At 39.1% G+C, this 19,272-nt stretch overlaps 1 protein-coding gene across 2 annotated transcripts; it reads right to left on the bottom strand.

Moving 5' to 3' along the window:
• Window positions 1-2,760: 2,760 nt before the first annotated feature.
• On the bottom strand, window positions 2,761-11,837 carry LOC133724327 (probable LRR receptor-like serine/threonine-protein kinase At1g56140). 2 transcript variants are annotated; one of them, XM_062151021.1, is made up of 24 exons: window positions 11,628-11,837; window positions 11,151-11,349; window positions 10,991-11,062; window positions 10,838-10,909; window positions 10,677-10,748; window positions 10,259-10,330; window positions 9,854-9,925; window positions 9,671-9,742; window positions 9,494-9,565; window positions 9,334-9,411; window positions 9,143-9,214; window positions 8,732-8,803; window positions 8,577-8,642; window positions 7,628-7,693; window positions 7,328-7,372; window positions 6,658-6,722; window positions 6,187-6,566; window positions 5,545-5,743; window positions 5,285-5,446; window positions 4,634-4,752; window positions 4,184-4,394; window positions 3,860-4,091; window positions 3,607-3,757; window positions 2,761-3,394 (listed from the first exon to the last, which is right to left on the bottom strand). In XM_062151021.1, the coding sequence occupies exons 1-24, from the start codon at window positions 11,752-11,754 to the stop codon at window positions 2,981-2,983; spliced, it is 3,162 nt and encodes a 1,053-aa protein (XP_062007005.1). In that variant the 5' UTR covers window positions 11,755-11,837; the 3' UTR covers window positions 2,761-2,980. The 2 variants fall into 2 exon arrangements, with proteins under 2 accessions (XP_062007005.1, XP_062007006.1); XM_062151022.1 differs by lacking the exons at window positions 10,259-10,330; window positions 10,677-10,748; window positions 10,838-10,909; ... (1 more) ...; window positions 11,151-11,349; window positions 11,628-11,837 and adding an exon at window positions 10,106-10,128 and having other exon boundaries at window positions 2,764-3,394.
• Between the last annotated feature and the right edge of the window lie 7,435 nt (window positions 11,838-19,272).

The raw sequence follows: 19,272 nt of genomic DNA, 5'->3' as shown, positions 1-19,272 counted from the left end.
GGACCCAATGGAATCGATAGTGGTCGATGACCATGGTGATCAGGAAGGGGTCATTATGGTGCTTCTTTATGGTGTCCTCACTGCGACTAAAGGCAATCGAGTCCCACTCTACCTGCGGGGTGTGGCAGCCATGGCTGAGTCCCAATATCTCTTGGCCTCGAGGGCATTGGCGCTTCTGTGCGTGATGAGTCTTGGCTACTCTTACGGCGCCGCCATGTATCGTTAGGATCTGTCCGTAGACTTCAATGGCGTTAGCTCCCGTTGCGAGAGTTGGCCGCTCTGAATGAGGTGCTCAATGGCGTTTTTCAGTGCCCAGCAAATGTTGGTGGGGTGGCCGGATTCCTCATGGTATGCACAGTATTTGCCATTGTCCCGCGGTTTGGCCTGGCCAAGTTTGCGCCGCGGTGGGCGTGGGATGATGTTTTTATGTTTATTCCAAATTTCTTCTTACTAAGTGGTGAGGGTGGTGTAAACCTCGTATCGGGGTGCCTCGAATCTTTGGTTCTCCCTGTGTCGGGTACTGCCGTATGGCGCATCGCGATGCCGACTGTTGGAAGAGTTGTACTTTGGCTTCTCGGGGCTTTTCCAGTATTGCTTGTCCTTTTTTTTGTTGTAGCCTTGTCGCTCTCGTGGGGATCTATCATGTTGGATAGGTTTGTCCCTGGTGGAGTCTTTGCTCCTGCTATCTGTGGTCCCGATGGGGTTGGTGACTTGAGGGACATTGACTGGGTGTGTATTGGTATTTGTATCGTGACCAAAGGTGTCGTACTCGACCTGCGCGAAAGCGGTAGCGGCATCGAGGAGGTCGTCATATGTCGCAGGGGGATTGGTGTTGATCTGCAATAGGAAGTACCCCGGCTGAAGTGCCTGCTTGAATGTCGATGCCGCTAGGGCTGGGTCAAGGGAACAACATTGGGTGGCTTGCTTTTGCCATCGGCGGACAAAGTTTCGCAATTGCTCGTTTGGCCGTTGCTTGAGCCTGAACAAGTCGGGCATCGTGCGATAGCCGCTTCCGTACAGAATGAACCTGCGGAGAAATTTGTCCGCGAGCTCCTGGAAGCTATCGATGGAGTTAAGGGGGAGGTTAAGAAACCATCGCAAAGCCTCGTCTGTTAGGGTTTCTTCCAACGCGTGACATGCCATTGCGTCCGTTTATCAGGTTTCGTGTAGGAGGGATTGAAAGACTTCCAAATGGTGGTAGGGGTCTCTGGTACCATTGTATTTCTCAATCTTGAAGGGCTTGGCTTCCGGTGGGTGCTTCTTGGCCAGTATCCGGGGAGTGAATGGTCCCATCTTTCCCTGGAAGCCAGACGTGATCGGTTGCCAGCCGGTCCTGCTTTCGGTGCTCTCAATCCACGATTGCAAGGAGGCGATGGTTTCGCTCATTTGGAGCAACAACCGAGTATTGGGGTCAGGTGGAGGTATGTTGGCGGTTGCGGCTGTGTTCGTGTCCGAGGGTCCAGCCATATCGGGGGCAGGCTGAGGTGGTGGCGCTGTGCTGAGTTGATTAGGGAGGAGAGGGGAGTTCAAGTAGATTACTTGTGGTCCAGCGATGGTGCTGCCTGGAGTGGGGCCCGTGGGGCTTCTAGAAGTTATGCATGGTGGCACAAAAGTGCCAGCGAGGCCCGTGTTTGGGTCTGTGGTGAGGACTGCTCCGGGTGTCGGGACACCACCAATTGTCGGTATCGGGGTTTCTTGTTGACCGGCCCTGTCCAATGCCTCGTTGTTCGTCACTCGCCGCTGGAGCGCTTCCCGGAGAATGCGATTCTGGTTTGTCATTTTTTTGACTTCTCGGCGAGTTGCCATGGCTGCCGCGCGCTCGGCCTCGACCTGTGCACGTGTCTCCATTAGGTCGCGCATCGCTATTTCCAGTGCGGTGGTTGCGTCAGTGGTCATAACCGAGCGTGTCTCGGTGTTCGGGCTCTAAAACTCAAGCATGCGCTGGACCTCACGGGTCGCTGCCTCGTGGGGTGGATCATCGCTATTGGTATCGGGAGTGCTGGTAGCCATTGGCGGCGTGTTGTTCAGCCAGCAAGGAGCGAGGGGAGTCCTTCTAGCGCCAAATGTTTCAGCTGTCTCGGAAGGGTTAGATCTAGCTAAATCACGGATTGGTCTGGTCTGCTACTATCGCTCTCGGTCTCGCTTATCTGTAAAACAAACAAAGGTCAGAGGGAAGACCGGGTATGCCGGCCTTCAACTCTCCGATGCCTAAGTCAGTATCGTTATAAGATAATGATGATGGAAAGCGATAGTAAACAGTTATCTCCTTGGGTTGTCAGAGATGACCTTAATGTAGCAGATTTGTGGAAGCTTGGTTCTGTTTCTTTCGGTGTGGGACGATCGGGGTTCCCGATATCGCCTGGAGGGGTATCGAGACCCTCAACTGGGGGCTTCCCTTCCTTGAGTCTTGTGCTTCCGATACTTGTGCCTAGGAGGTATATATATACCAACAACTAGTATATATTAAATGCTGAAGGATTGGATTTCACTCCTCGTTTAGGTCCACAATCTTTGTCATCCCTTGTAGTAAGGATGTGTGGCACTCACGTTCTTTGTAAGTTAATTTTCATAGTGCTTGCTAATCGGTTGAAACGAGTACTTCTGGAGTTCGTGATGGGGAGAATATCAGAGTGCTTTTGCCACTAATCGTTTAATTTGTGACAATGTTATAACTTAGGCAATGATGGACCTTTCCCCATTATTTTACCAACCCTGGAAGTTGATCGAAGGAACACACTCTTTCATAACTCGTAAGTTCTTCGATTACTTTTCCATTTACAAATAGTTCCAGAGCTCCAGTTTATCTTCAACATAAGGCTGGTCCAACCAAAAGACAGAATACGATACAAAAACAATGAATGAGAGTTTCACTTTATACATGAAGAGTCAAAAGTTGCGTGTATATTCTCACGCCCTCCTCAAAGAAAATGGAAACAATCGATCTTTAGGGACGTACCACCTAATTCCTTGTTCAGAATTCTCACCGACCATCAACATTATTTTTAGACATAGAATGAATGGCATTAGAAGGTGATTGCCCCATTATGCTTGTACTTGCTGATGAGTTGTTGAAACTAAAATCAGTTCCTCTAGTCGTCGTATCAGTCACGTTGGTGACAATACTTGCACCGTCCAGTTTTGTTAGGCTGGTGACTGTAGTTAAATCATCAAATTTCCAGTCTGTCAAATAACCGGGCTTTGAAGTTACTGTTGTCACTTCCATATCTCCTGAAAGCATTCCCACTACACGGGACATGGATGGTCGTAGCATTGGTGATGTTTGAGTGCACAAAAGTCCTATTTTGATTATTCGTTGTGCTTCTTCCTCATTGAATTCAGATAATCTGGAGTCCACTAGTTCAACTGCCCGTCTGTTTTCATGCAATTGCCAAGCCTACGAAGCAAGAACACAATAGTATCATTAAAAATGAAACATATGCAGAATATAACTAAAAGGCATATAATGATCAACCTGTGTTTCAACTTTCAAGGAGTGCTTTTTAAATCATAAAGCAACGAACACATCAAGAGTCAAAAACTGAAAAATACTCGGAACATTTGTGGCAAGGAATGATAGACAGGGAGGACAAAAAACAAAGTTCTTACCCATTCGAGAAGATAAGTCATTTCTTCACCCAAACTCGGATCAGAATTTGGCCTACCACTAACAATTTCAAGAGCCAGAACACCAAAGGCAAAGACATCAGTCTTCTCTGTAAGGTGTCCACGCATGGCATATTCCGGTGCAAGATACCCACTGTATCATTGACAATAGCTTAACATGTTTGTAAGACAAAAAGGGAATGGAAAACTAATATTTGAAAAGAAAATAAGGTGACCGAATCTTGTAAGATCTTACATTGTTCCCGCAACATGGGTACTTATGTGGGTCTTGTTTTCATCAAAAAGCTTAGCCAAACCAAAATCCGATATCTTGGGGATGAGATTAGTGTCAAGCAGAATATTACTGGCCTTCACATCTCTGTGTACAATTCGAACCCTTGATTCTTCGTGAAGATAAGTTAAACCTCTAGCTATGCCCAAGCATATATTAAAACGTGTTGACCAATCAAGATTTAAACGTCTCTTTCCTGATTCATGCAATCCATAATAACAATTTCTTTTAGTGCTTTGTATTATATCACGCATAATGCATAATAAATTAACATTCTTATTCTCCTACCAAATAATGCTTGATCAAGACTGTTGTTCTCCAGATACTCATAGACAAGGAGCCTTTTAACTCCCTCAGTGCAGAATCCGTACAACTTTACCAGGTTATTGTGTTGCACAGCAGATATAGTGGCAATCTCAGTTACAAACTGGTTCTTTCCTTGGTGGGATGCTGCAGACAATTGCTTCACAGCAATTACTCTTCCATCACTAAGTGTTCCCTATCAATCAAAATATTATGAAAAAAAAGTTTAGCAAGATTATTATATGCACATTGTCCAGTATCTGTAGTGAAAACGCGAGTTCAGCAACTAAAGAGTTCAATGGGTTGAATATTGTAATGTTTTAGGATGTCATGGTCTACATTCAGGCATATGAACTAGGTATGTAGAAGTGCAACGCCTGTATCGACTAGTAAACATTAACACATGGATCCTCTTTTATTAGAATAATAACTTACTCTATAGACAGGTCCAAATCCTCCCTCTCCAAGCTTATGAGCTTCATCAAAGTCGTTTGTAGCTGTCTTTAGTTCAGGATAACCGAAAGTAAGTGGTCCAACATCTATCCCATACAGCTCTGCAAATTTAACATAACACACTGTTATGTCTGTAACTGTAAGCCTGTTCTTCAGCCAATCAGTTTCCCTTTTCCTTTTTTCTTTTTTGTTTTCAGTTAACCATGAAGTATGCATCTACTGAAACACGCTATATGTATCTGACATACAAAGAGTTTGCAATGAAAAAATAAAAAAAAAGTTGAACTACGTAGTGATATAGAACAATGGATTCACTAAAACCAAATGATGCAGAACATGGACAGAAATTGAAAGAGAACAAGGGCAATAAAAAGAAGATAATAGATAAAAATTTAAAGAAGAGCAACAGAAAAATAAGTGAACTTGTGAACATTGGAAATCTTCATCGCTTAATGATCAAAGCCTCAAGTTACTATTACTAAATAAATAGTAATTTCAAAAATTCTAGTCCTAGATAAAAACAAAATAGGTTGAACTTAATTTATGAGCATCTATAGCAAACACAAAATTTAATTGCAATTGCCACAGACTAATGATAGATTTCGTTGAACAAGAAAAGAAGTAGCAGTTTACCTTCGTCATCATCAGGGTCAGACCTTTTTCTTCTTTGAATAAGATAAAAAGCCACAAACAACAGAACCAAAAGTACTCCACCACCCACAACAATCCCAACAATCAGCCCAGTTCTATTCTTCTTACTAGTTGGAAGGCTGTTACTGACAGTAGGTATGAAATCTGTACAAAATCTCTTTAGTTGATTATGTGAAACCACTTCTGAAAACATCTGAACCTAAACAAGCTAAATTGCATCTCAAATTTCCACATTATATTACCCGGTGTAGCACTGATGGCTGCAATAGCAGGTCCATAAGTACCCCGCTCAGGTATACAGCAAGTCCCCTTTCCAGCCCAAAAGAGATGGATTTCAAGGTAGTTCTCCGAAACATGAGCCGTGTATGGCTTCTGAACAGCTCCGAAAGATGACATACCTGCCTCCTTTAGTATATCAAAATTCTTTGATACCAGAATGCCCTGAAAAGTTATAAAGGAGGATATTAAGTTTGCTTAGTATGAGAGAGTACAGTGATGCTTGATTCACTATAGTTTACCATAGAGATTGGCATATTTAAGATTTGAAATGACTTTGAATTATCGAGGTTTCAGAAATTAATTGAGATGCGAAAGGTAGTCAAAAGGTTATTGTAGTGGTAATGAACTAAACTTCGGGGCTAAAGAAGATTATTTGCAATAGATGGGGAGCTTGAGTAATTGAGTGGTGATTACTTTTGGATCTACTCCTTATATCCATCAGATTTTAAAATGACAGATATAATTGATTTGTTATAGACACTTGATCTAATTTATTCAATTCAACAATTGGTATAGTCAACTTCACTAATTCAATAAGGAAAAGTTATCATAAGAGCTCATAACATGGTTTTATATATGAAAGAAAAGTTTAAGATGATACAGACCTGGATATAAATATCAAAAAGACGTCTCCCAAGAAATTTCCCGGTAGTTGCAGCCAGAATGACATGTTCTGCAAACTTGAGGTTCACGGTGTAGTTACCATTCTCAAGCCCCAAGCCAAAGTATCTAATTGATGAAGCAGAGAGCCTTGCAGTCTGGAATAGCACAGAATCAAAAGTATTTGTGAATTGAGATAAGGAGAAACTTGTATACTGAGGATTGGTACTGCCAGCGAAATATCCAACATTGCTAACTCCCCATCTGGTTGTGCCAGTCACAAAAGATGAAGCTGGTCCAAGGGGCTCATTTTCCTTCTCATACACAATCCCATCGGAGGAAGACGTAATCTCAGGTCCTCCACAATTAATCCCAAAATTATAATCTGCAGAAAGATGCAAGAGCACATATCAGAGAATGGTCACAAAGGCATTTTAACTTACAATAACAATGGTTAAGGCTTCGACCATACTTACAGATTCCAGGGCCACGATTGCAAGGAAAGTTTCTTTGAAGGCAAGCCAACCCTGAAGGAAGACCACTGAAATAAATAAATAAGTAAACACCGAAATGAGTATGGCAGTTAATTTCTGGGTAGCAAGAAATGACCAGATTCTCAGGCTCCCAATTTTCTCACCATGAATAGCTTAATGTGAAATGTGCTCTACAATTAGTCCAAAAGGAAAAGAGAAATATTATTTATAGCTATGAGTTCTTGGCTACAATAATTACGTATGCTAATCATTGAGTGGTTGATACTCATGTCGCTTCTCATGGGAGGGCAAGGGACAAGGGAAGGTTTGGTTAGATGCTAGGTCTGATTTTATATTCTATATAAGTAGAGATTGTATTTCTTAGTGATGACCAAGAAATTGATTTCTAGCTTCCGCATTTTGATATTGGTGCAACACATATCTGGTACTTAGATATGATGATCATTGGATTGGTAGCGGGAACCTGAGTTACAATTGAAAAAATTTGATTTTGAGGTGCAGCCTGACAGAGAGGTATTACAATAGTAGCCTCAGTTGCTATACTTAAGAACCAACACAATGACAGGCATATATTGTAAGTGAGATGCAACTCTCACATCCCTTATCAAAATGTCCAAAACACTAGAGATGAGCTCAGAGGTAAAGGAATCACCTGCTCTGTAAACTTTCTATGCTGAAGTTGTTGGCAACTAAATTACTGCAAAATACACCCAATTGTCAATGTTAATTTCATCTAATAAAGGGACATTAGATACTTACGAAGGAAGCCCATCCTGCCAACCAAAAAAAAATCTGTACACTTGGACAAAATATCACTAACGAACTAGCAAATCATAATATAAGGAGAGTAAACAGAGTCATTAAACTAGAAGCCTTTTAACTGATAGAATAAAAATTTTGCCAAACAGAAACGTAAAAAAAGCTAAATAAATAGTGGAATATGAAGACATACAGCTGTAATTTTTCTTCTTTGACCCAAGAAGGAATGCTCCCATCTAGATAATTGTACGACAAATCTCTGCATACATATCATGACAAAAAACATCAAATACCATAGTTCATAAATTTTAATATAACAATACTGTTATCATTATCAAACTTCAGCATATGTCACATGATATTAATACTTTGATATATGATTTGCATCATGATAAGTTGAATATAAAACCTCATTTTCTCCATGTGTCCCCCTGAACCCACTAGATTATATTTGAGGCTTTTGCTAGAATAGGAGTCCACATCATGAAGAGAAACAAATTGACTGAGCAAGAGAATATGCTGTAGAACTAAGAATAAGCTCCAAACAATCTTGAAGGAAAAACAATATCAAAAATGCTTTAAGATTTTTATAAAGAATACATGACAACCTCGTATCACTAAAGGCGTTGAAGGGATAAAGTTCTCCGATTTAAGCTGTAACTGCCATTGCTACTTTACTATTTCATCATGCAGTTATGATTATTCTACTTGTGAGAAAAACTGTTTGCTACTTAATGTAGCTAACTGCATATCAATCTGTAGTTCTAGGTAATTAGTTGCTTAGTTGTAGGCATTTAGTATAATTAATCAACTCAAAAGAAAACTAGTATAAAGATATCAAGGTCACTGTCAAAGTTAAGTGGAGCATTCAGAATCCTTCAAGTTCAGGAAGCGTGCAATTCAGGTAAAATCATCGCAATCTGTTCATTGACACAGAGATGACTTATTCAAGGGGTGTGATTTTGGCACTCCACCTTTCAACATATTTTACCACTTGCACTCAACTTTAAGCCCCTTAGAAGTGGAGTTAAACTGTGAAATTGGATTGCCAAAACCACTACCCTTAGTTAATGGAAACCAAATATATCAGAAAGCTCGAGTTTAATGCACTAAGATCTGTAGCATATATGCTGAAAACTTACATATTGAGAAGAGATGCTGTCTTATACTCGGGAAGGGTGCCATTCAACTTATTGTTTCCAAGAAACCTAATTATGAAGACAGAAATACATGCCTCAATACTAAATGACTACATTTGGGTGGTGTATAAAACAATCAAGAGGGATTGGTGTATTACAAGATGGAGAGAGAACTCAAATTAAAGAGTGAGTCTGGTATCTGTCCAGTTAAATTGTTGAAGCTCAAATCCCTGGGGGAGGCAAGAATATAAATCAGTTACATGCTTTAAGTCAATAAGAAGCAGTGGTAAAAATTCTTATAAGAAAAAAAGAAAAAGAAAAAAAAGAAACCATAATCATCATTCATCTAAAACTGGTTGGATGCAATTGAATGGAAATTACTTTATTTAGCCTTGTATGCATTACAGTCATGTTAGAGAAGAGGATAATGTTGCAATTAAGAAGTCGTATTGGTTTCCTTCTGTATTTAAAAAGAAATACAAAAAAAGTATTTTAAAAAAAAAATTTCCACTTTTGGTAATTTGGGTTTTCTCAACATGTATGGTCACCAATCACCAAGAAAAACTTACAGCTGCGACAAACTTTGGTATACTCCAAAATCGGAAGGAATTGAATCAGAAATATTGTTATTCCTCAGCTCTCTGCAGGATGTGAAACCAAATTGCCATGATAAGTTTCATAAGGAAAACAAACAAGAAGACAGAAGTATGATCCCAATGTTGTGATAGATTCAAATATAAGTGAGAAATATTTTCCTTACAAGATATTTAGAGCCTTCATATTCTCAATAAATGCAAGAGAAGAGCTCCCATTGGCATTCGACAAATCACTAATGCGTCTGATATTACATCAGACAGCAAATGGTAAGCTTTTTAGATGAAAAAATAAACAGAAAGTGACAAGTAGATCTAGATACTCACAGCTCTTTCATAGAAGTCAGATTGGAAAATGCAAATGGTATAGGACCTTCGAAAGAGTTTCCTTGAAACCTCCTAAAGTAAAATATAGTTAAAAACCCATAGAGCCTAACTAAAGGATGAAAATATTGTCAATAAACTGCAACTAAACAAAAGTAGTATTCATTTACAGTATCTTACAAGGTAGTAAGCTTTGACCAATTCCCTATGAAGTCTGGTATCCTGCCAGAGAGTTCAACGTTTCTAGCCGAACTGCAACAAGCAATTGTACAAATCTCTTATATGTATAAACTATAAACCTTCATCATATCAATTAATGCTTTTTTCATTTCTGGAAAATAAACACATTCGTAAAGCTCTTACAAAATCTCCAAGTTTTGTAGATCAGCAAATTTTGGTGGAATCTCACCGCTAACTCCACAACTATCAACGTAACTGCCAAAGTAAACAATAATTAATTGTCATAAACGTATTGCTACCTTATGTCTTTTTGTAAATTGACACCAAGCAGTCATTAGAGAACAGATGAATGTTCAAAGTAAATTACTAAAATATGGTAATAGACTGATAATGTAAATAATAGTTGTATCAGTTCCGATTTTGATGATTTTGTACCTATACATCTGCATATACCCACAGTTCACTATCCATTTGCATATAACCAACAAAACTGAGGTTAGAAAAGTTTTGTATGTAGGATCATTTCAAAACACCTGATACCCTCATGCCAACGCTCTGAAAAAGAAATGAACAACATATCAAACTTACAGCTGTTGTAATTTGAATAAATTCCCTAGCTCAGATGGCAGAGAACCCGAAAAGTTGTTTCTCCCAAAAGCCCTACAAAAGTGACAAGTAATTTCCAATTGATATTACTCTTTGGTGCAGATAATCAAGATTAAGTGCAAGCAGGTATATGACAATAAGTCTTGTTTGAATCAAGCAATACAGAGACAACATTGAATAGGGAGATTACTAAATGGGACTATATTGGAAACACGTCTTAATATCTGAAATAAAGAAGATATATATAAAGAAAGCAGTCATATACATCAAGGTTTTTGCTTTAAATAAGAGTCCACCTGATCAAACTGTCATATAAAGCTAAGTTCTCTTGTTTTGAATCACACATTCAAACAAAGTCCCTCTAATCAGTGGTCTGAGGCTCCCAAATGAGAAAACTTACAATGATCTCAGTTCAGTAAGTTGTCCAATTTCTTTTGGTATCTCGCCTGATAAATCGTTGATGCCAATAGTACTGGAAATTAAAATCAAATAAATGATCATGAACACCAAAATAAATCCATTGAATATAGCATTCAAATAAAACGGTTTAGATGTGCATACAAGTATTGCAAGCCAGTTAGATTTGCAATGGCTGCAGAGAGAGGTCCTGTCAGGGAATTCCTTTCCAAATTCCTACAATACATGGGAGAAATATCACAAATTGGGTAACTAAACTGAGTCCAACTCAAGTACACGAGTTCAGAGAAAGCATACAGATTGGTGAGGGAAGTCAAACTCCATAACTCGTCTGGAATTACACCAACAACTTCCAAGTCCTGAACTTTCCTGCAAATTCAAATTATGTAAAGCTAAAAAATTGAAGTTCTAGGGAGCGGCACTGAAGCAGAAATGAGAGATTGGAAGAGTGAATTACAGTTGGGTAATGTGGCAAATGGTGCCGGATTGATAAGAGCAGTCACATATGATGAAGGGGTTGTAAGCGGGGTCATCAAATTTGGTGGAGTGACTGGTGGAGTCTATGGCAGCTCCACTGCATGGGTCTCCGGTTGTGTTCCATTGCTTCGGATCGGCCCGAATCTTCCATTTCTCAAACACTGAATTCAAAACTCTTGCTGCAACACCAATTACAAGGATTGAAACCATTATGTTATAAACACAAAAACCTCAATTTGCCAAACCAACCAAAAAAAAAAAAAAGACTGCGCCAAACATATGAGTTTTCCATAAAAAAAAATGGGTAACAGAAGGTCAGAAGCTTTTGGCGGGGAATAGAGGTTAGCAAAGTGGTGATAGATGAAGTGACAAGATTGTCCTGGACCATTTATATGGGTTCTTTTTTCATGCATAGAAGTTATTGTTATGAAAGCTGTCATTAGAAAGATTTAGAAACCTTGAGATGGGTCAGTGGTGGCATTAGTAGCTTGAGGTTGAGGAGCAGGGGCAGAAACTTGAGCTTGTGCTACACCAGAGATGCACAAAAATAAGACCAAAACTGATGGGGAGGCACTTCCTGACATGATTGATTGATAACAGATGGACACAATGAAAGTGGGTTCAGAGAGGGATCAAAGTAGCAACAATGTTGAAGAAGAGTCGAAAGACGCACGCTTTTGACTTCTTGAGCTGACAGACATGATGTGTACTTATAAAAAAAAAAAAAAGAGAGAGAGAGACTTGGTCTATACCGTACAAAGACATGTTCTTCAGGTAGACCTGTCACGAGGTGAACATCTGTCCCCATTCGAAAAGGAGTGATTCTAGAAGTACCAAACTCTTCTAAGTGAGCATCGAGTGTGACATGGACGCCCGCAACCGGGGACCAAGGATGACAAAGCCAGAGGACATTAATAGGCACGGACACAAGGGTGGGCTGAGGTGTGCTTCAATATTTTGATGGGAAAAAAATTAATATATGTATACCAAGTCATAGCACCCCTTAAACAAAAAAAAAAAAAAACAAAAAAAAAAAAAGTCAACATATATAATTAATGTATGTAGCAAACTAGCAGACAAGTCTCTCCTTTTCTCCCTTTCTCTGTCCTCTCGTCCTCACCTCTACCCCCTGCCCAGTTATGCGTTTCTCAAGCTCAGACTCTCACCTCTCTCTACCAAGTCACTCTATCTCCTCTCCTCAATAATCTGCTCTCATCTCTCAACCTTATTCAGGTATTACACTTTAACTTCTCTTCTATAATGAAATTTTTTGACGAAATTAGAATGTAATTTAAGTTAGAATTTGGGTATTTCTAGATTTCTTGATGTAAGCAATCAAATCTATTGATTTCTAGAAAAAGATATTGAATTTGTATTATTAATACCCAAATACCCAATTGCTCATGATAGTGGTAATTTCTTTATTGTGTTGATTGTTTAAGAGTTGAGTTGATTATACTTTTGATTGGGTGTTTTTTAGCTTTTGAGTAAGTTAAATTTGTTTTCCCTTGTGGTGGGGAGGGGTGTGGTGGCCTGGTGGGGTGCCCAGGTGTGGTCATTGTATATTTGAGTTTGACTTAAGTTTGTAATTTATACATGGCCAGCAACTTAAGATTGGTTGTTTTCATGTTTTCTTTTTTCTAGGTTTTGTTTTTAATGACAGATCAACCTCAAAATCCTTAGCCATGAAAAGTTCAGAAGAAAGTAAATTCATATTTTCTGAAAAATGATGTTGTTATGGGTGATATTCCAAGTTCGGTTGTGGAAGAACCTTCTTGTTCTGTACGAGTTGAGTCTCGTGAAATTGATGTTGACATTGAATATTTAACTTTGAATTGTTTCAATTTTCTATTGTTAGATTTGGGTGACAAAATGCATCTTGTGGATGATATTTTGACAAATGTTATGCAATTGAGATATTCCATCAAAACAAAGTAAACTCTACCAAATTTTTGAGAATAATTTTTCTTCCCAGCATAAGGTAAATTTAGCACACCTCAAATTTAATTCCTGGTTCCGTGCCTGATCTCATATCAGTTAAGACCATCTCCAACGGAGTGGTGGAAATCCAACGAATAGTTTTGACAACCCAAACTCTCCTCCAACGTCATTTACGGGAACGTCTTCCCTGCTCCGAGCTTCCCATGCTCGTCTTGTCTGGGTCCACACACGTGAACTGCACGTGTCAATTAATTAAGGGGAAATATATATGGAAAAGGCATAGACGGTGTCCGGTTCCATAAAGAGGTAGAAAGAAATGGGTGGGTAAAATTTCGACGAAGAACAGCCCAAATCTCCTTATTCGCTTCCGCTCCGATGGGACTTTCAAGATTGTCCAGGTATATATATCACTCGCTTGCTTGTTTTTGATTACTGGAACATGGAAAGTCATTGATCTTGAGCAATTTTGATTAGTAGGTTTTAATTTGTTGAGATATATATTGCAAGTGGCTGATATGCATTTTGGGAATGGAGGGCTTAACTCGGTGCCAAGACGTGTTGGCCTCTGCCTCACCATGTAGTCATGTACTCATCTCTCCCTGACTGGTGGCGGACGGACCCAAAATACCAATTCCTCCAACACTTAACCGAAACTCGTAAATGAACACATAATCGTATAGAACTCGAAGAGCACATCAAACCTCTTACCTGGGTCTTCGCCGATTGCGACCAAATTCGCCGGAGGAATCGGGTCACCGTTATGGGTTTTGGGGTCGAGGAACAGGGTCGACCAGTCTGGCTTCTTCTACACCGTCTCGATATTTATACTCTAAATGTAATTAATGATACACGGCCCAGATCAGTCGGGACTGAAATCAACGGCTCTGATTGCACCATGTAATCTCCATAGGATTTAAATGAATTCTTTTAGTTCCTTTCTAAAAAAGCAAAAAAAAAAAATTCATGTATTTTCAAACTTCCGAAATTCATAATAAAGAGCTGGCCGAAAAATGTCACGAAATTTACTACGGACTTGGCGCAACGCATACTTGATTATCGAGTTTTTAAATTGGACATTCTCATTCAACAAAGTTCCGAAAAATATGTTCCGAGTTCAATTGCCTTTTTAATTTTAAAAAAATGAATTTCTATAATTCAAAACTTCATACATTAATTGTAAATAGGTCAGGCGTCCGAAAAATTTTCTGAAAATTTTCACGAACTCATTACATCTCGTAATGTAATTTCAAATATTTAAATTTCACATTTCTTATAGCATCACTTATCGTTTTGATTTCGATTCATTTAGTCAACCGTTTGTAGACGTAAACTTCCCTAAGGGGAGCTATAGCACGAGGAGATAAAAATCTAGAAATTTTGACATAGGTTACTAGACCCCCTACCAAAGAGAGTGTGAGGGCTGACAGATCAAAAAAATAAATTGTGAGTGATCAGTTATGAGCATATTAGTGTTATGCGGTATTTAGGGTTTAGGGTTGACATAGTAGATCGAGATCCAAACGACGACGATAAAAGCTGAAATTTTGACCATAACCATATATTGTTATGGTGATAGCATCCAACAGTGGATTTTCATAAATTCCATTTCCCTCGTTGTGATGGTGTTGGAGGGTTTAAGTTTTTAATACCCCTAATAAACAAGTTATACTACATAACTAGGCATATAAGGAATTGGTGCGATCTAAAAATTCTAAAATTGAAATCGATAAATTTGACATTACCCATCTATTTATAGCATATAAGTATGTACTGTGTAAAAAAATGAGGCCGATCCGACGTCAATTCGACAGTGGTCAAAGCGGTCAACCCTTTGTAGACATAAACTTCCCTAAGGAGAGCTATAGCACAAGGAGATAAAAATTTAGAAATTTTGACATAGGTTACTAGAGCCCTTATCCACGAGAGTGTGAGGGTTGACAGATTGAAAAAATAAATTGTGAATGATCAATTATGAGCATATTAGTGTTATGCGGTATTTAGGGTTTAGGGTTGACCTAGTAGATCGAGACCCAAATGACGACGATAAAAGCTGAAATTTTGACCATAACCATATATTGTTATGGTGATAACATCCAACGGTGGATTTTCATAAATTCCATTTCCCCCGTTGTGATGGTGTTGGAGGGTTTAAGTTTTTAATACCCCTAATAAACAAGTTATACTACATTACTAGGCATATAAGGAATTGGTGCGATCTAAAAATTCTAAAATAGAAATCAATAAATTTGACATTACCCATCTATTTATAGCATATAAGTATGTAATGTGTAAAAAAATGAGGCCGATCCGATGCCAATTCGATAGTGGTCAAAGAGGTCAAAACCCTTTGTAGACGTAAACTTCCCTAAGGGGAGCTATAGCACGAGGAGATAAAAATTTAGAAATTTTGACATAGGTTACTAACCCCCTACCCACGAGAGTGTGAGGGCTGACTAATGTGCCTACTAATGTGGTCTAACTTGTTTATTAGTTGTAACAAATATTATACCTTCCATGAGGATCAATGTTGAGGAAATAGACTTTATCAAAATCGGCCGTTGGATGTCATCATGATAAGAAGATATAATTATGATCAAAATTTCAGCTATTTTCGAAGTTGTTTGGGTCTCGATCTTCTAGGTCAACCCTAAACCCTAAATACCACATAGAACTAATATGCTCATGACCGCTCACTCGCAACTTTTTTTTTTGATCTGTCAGCTCTCACACTCTCGTGGGTATGACCTATATCAACTAATGTAAAAATTTGAGGAATTTTATCTCCTCGTGGTTCAGCTCCCCTTAGGGACGTGTAAGGGTTGACCGCTTTATTTGATGTAGAAATGACGACGGATTGGGTTAATTTTTTTGCACAGTACCTATTAATACGCTATAAATAGATAAGCAATGTCAAATTTATTGATTTCAAGTTTCCATTTTTTTGATCGCACAAAATCCTTATATGCCTACTAATGTGGTCTAACTTGTTTATTAGCTGTATTAAAAAGTATACCTTCCATAAGCAATAAGGTGGAGGAAATATAATTTATCAAAACCGACCATTGGATGTTATCATGATAAGAAGAAATGGTTATGGTCAAAATTTTAGCTATTTTCATCATCGTTTGCGTCTCGATCTATTAGGTCAACCCTAAATCCTAAATACCACATAAAACTAATATGTTCATAACCGCTCACTTGTAGCATCTTTTTTCGTTTTGTCAGCTCTCACACTCTCGTGGCTATGAGCTATATCAACTAATATAAAAATTTCAGAAAGTTTATCTACTCGTGGTTAAGCTCTCCTTAGGGAGTTATAAGTGTATAAATGGTTGACCGCTTTATTTGACATCTAAATGACAGCGGATCGGGTAAACTTTTTTACACAGTACCTATTAATACACTACAAGTAGATGGGTAATGTCAAGTTTATCAATTTTCAGTTTCAATTTTGTTGGATCGCACGAAATCTTTATATGCCTGCTAATGCGGTTTAACTTGTTTTATTAGTTGTATTGAAAAATATTGCCAAAAAAAAAAAAAAAGGGCCTTTGTTGCTTGTGGATCTTTGTTGCTTCATTACCGGCTGTTAACAATGACACTGTTATTTTGGAATAATCATATTGACATGTAGCCGGTGATCATGATTGAGTTTGATCTCGTTCAGACTCGTCAAGAAATTGACCCTGTACTTGTCTGCGTTCATTATTTTGCATATTCCAAGTGAACATCTGAAAGTTCTAGGACCTAGATGTTTTAACATACAGCTCTATATTGAGTCGAAGCCAGGGTATGGGTGGGAAATACCCAAATTACCAAATACGTTTGGCCGAGCAAACCCAGGCTCAAACTTCACATAAAACTGATAAACTCATAAAAGTATGCAAGGTACTGTTGAATCCAATGATTTCATTCTTGTAGAATATTGTGTAAATATTTACTTTCCTTGTACATATAGATTACGTCTCTCTGTATAATTGTAGGAGATCTTTTCCTATTAGGATTACTCTTGTATCACTTTATAAACCCTATTCTTGGGGGTGAATATTATTGAAGCATTCCAAACATATTGAATTCTTATTTTCTACTTGGTATCAGAGCCAGGTTCAATCCTTTGAACCTGCACCGTACTCTTTTAAAACCCGAATCCCGTAGAACATCACAAACCATTGAAGTCAAGCTATTCCCAAATCCCGAAATCTCGAAGTCCGAAACAATCCCTGGAAATCAGATTATTGCCGCATACCTTTGTTTGATTAAAGTACTAGCCCACTTGTCTACTAGCTGCTGCATTGTTTAATTAACAATCACAAGTCTTGTTTGCAATATTGTTTAATTAAAGCCGACAAGACCTGCTGCAAGTACAGGACTTTGCATTCTTCTGGGCATTCTGCACGTTGACTGTGAAAGTCCAGAGTGGACTATTGAAACCGAATCTGCAGGCCTTTGCTTTCTTCTCACTAAGTCTAGCCGACGGACCCACGTGCAAGCCTTGTTTTTTGCTCAATGGAAAACGACCCCGCGACCATTGCACTCCACAATATGCCCCCAGGCTTCTCAACTCCTCCATCACGCCGCCCTCCGGGTAAAATAAATTCATATGCAAATACAAAGTGTCCGCTCTGTGAAAATTTGGGTCATAGCAAGCAACGATGTTATGAAGTAATTGGCTACCCTGATTGGTGGGATTTCACCAAGAAACCGCGAAAGAATCTTGAAAAAGCTACCGTAGCTACTGCAGAGGAAGAGCAACTATCTAATGCCTCCGCTAATGTAGCACAGTCTGGTATGAGGAGTAAGGTATCTGTGAATAGTTCTTGGATAATTGATACAGGTGCATCTGACCATATGACTAATGATCCTAGCCTCTTGAAACAGCTGAAACCCTCCTCTCAAAATATTGTTTCTACTGCTGATGGTACTCCAACTCCGGTAACCGGAGAAGGCTCTGTTGTCCTATCTGACACGTTAACCCTTGACTCTGTATTGGTTGTCCCTTCATTAGCATATAATCTCCTATCTGTTAGCCAGATTATCCTAGCACTAGCATGTATTGTGACTTTTTATCCCTCTTTCTGTGTGTTTCAGGACATTCTGACTCGGCGGATTCTTGGTTATGGTGTTAGAAGGGGGAAACTCTACTACTTGGATCTGACAGCAAATGGAGAGCAACAACTGTTAGGACAAGTGAATCAGGTCAATGGAGTAGAGAATGCTAAGGACACAGTGTGGTTGTGGCATCGTCGTTTGGGTCATCTGTCTTTCAGTTATCTTAAGAAACTACAACCTCAGTTATTTTCGGTTGTTAGTGATTCAGATTTTCGTTGTGATATCTGTGAACTGGCTAAAAGTCATCGAATTTCGTATTCACCTAGTCTCAATAGAAGTCCCATTCCGTTTATGAAAATTCATTCTGATGTTTGGGGTCCTGCCAAGATCCCGTCTTTCTCTGGAGCTCGATATTATGTGACTTTTATTGATGATTGTACTCGTATGACTTGGGTGTCTTTATTGAAGAACAAGAGTGATGTGTGTTCCATGTTCAAAGAGTTTCACAAGATGGTGTCTACACAGTACCAACAGAATATTCGAGTTTTCCAATCTGACAATGGCGGAGAATATATTAATGGTCCTATGCAGGAGTTCATGCAATCTCATGGAATTCGACATCAGACTTCTAACTCATATACTCCTCAACAGAATGGATTGGCAGAAAGGAAGAATCGACAGTTACTTGAAGTTGTCCGTGCCTCTTTGTTTGGCATGCATGTACCTCGTGAATATTGGGGAGAAGCTGTGAAGTCCGCCGCTTACCTCATTAATCGTACTCCCTCTCGGGTAATTGAATTTCAAAATCCTCAGCAGAAACTTCAGAAACTTCTGTCACTTCCGTCGCTACCAAATCTTGAACCTCGCGTGTTTGGATGTGTAGCCTATGTTCATATTCCCAAGCCTCAACGCAGCAAGCTTGATCCCCGTGCCCGTAAGTGTATATTTGTTGGTTATGCGGAATTCAAAAAGGGTTATCGATGTTATGATCCTCTTACTGGTAATATGTATGTTTCTCTTGATGTTGCATTTCGCGAATCTGAGCCTTATTATTCAGGGGGAGTTTCGGAGTCTTCCCTTCAGGGGGAGAGAGATTGTGAAGGAAATCCTCG

The sequence above is a fragment of the Rosa rugosa genome, chromosome 1, assembly GCF_958449725.1.
Source record: "Rosa rugosa chromosome 1, drRosRugo1.1, whole genome shotgun sequence".
In the NCBI taxonomy this organism is placed as follows: domain Eukaryota; kingdom Viridiplantae; phylum Streptophyta; class Magnoliopsida; order Rosales; family Rosaceae; genus Rosa; species Rosa rugosa.
This window is presented reverse-complemented; position numbering and strand designations above follow the sequence as displayed.

Bases quoted from the DNA above. Each gene is read 5' to 3' on its own strand.
- LOC133724327 (XM_062151021.1), bottom strand. From the start codon at position 11,754: ATGTCAGGAAGTGCCTCCCCATCAGTTTTGGTCTTATTTTTGTGCATC. The intron at 8,804-9,142 runs GTAAGTTTTTCT...TGCCTCCCCCAG, and splicing joins TACCAAAGTTTGTCGCAGCT to GGATTTGAGCTTCAACAATT. The intron at 6,567-6,657 runs GTAAGTATGGTC...ATCTTTCTGCAG, and splicing joins CAATCGTGGCCCTGGAATCT to ATTATAATTTTGGGATTAAT.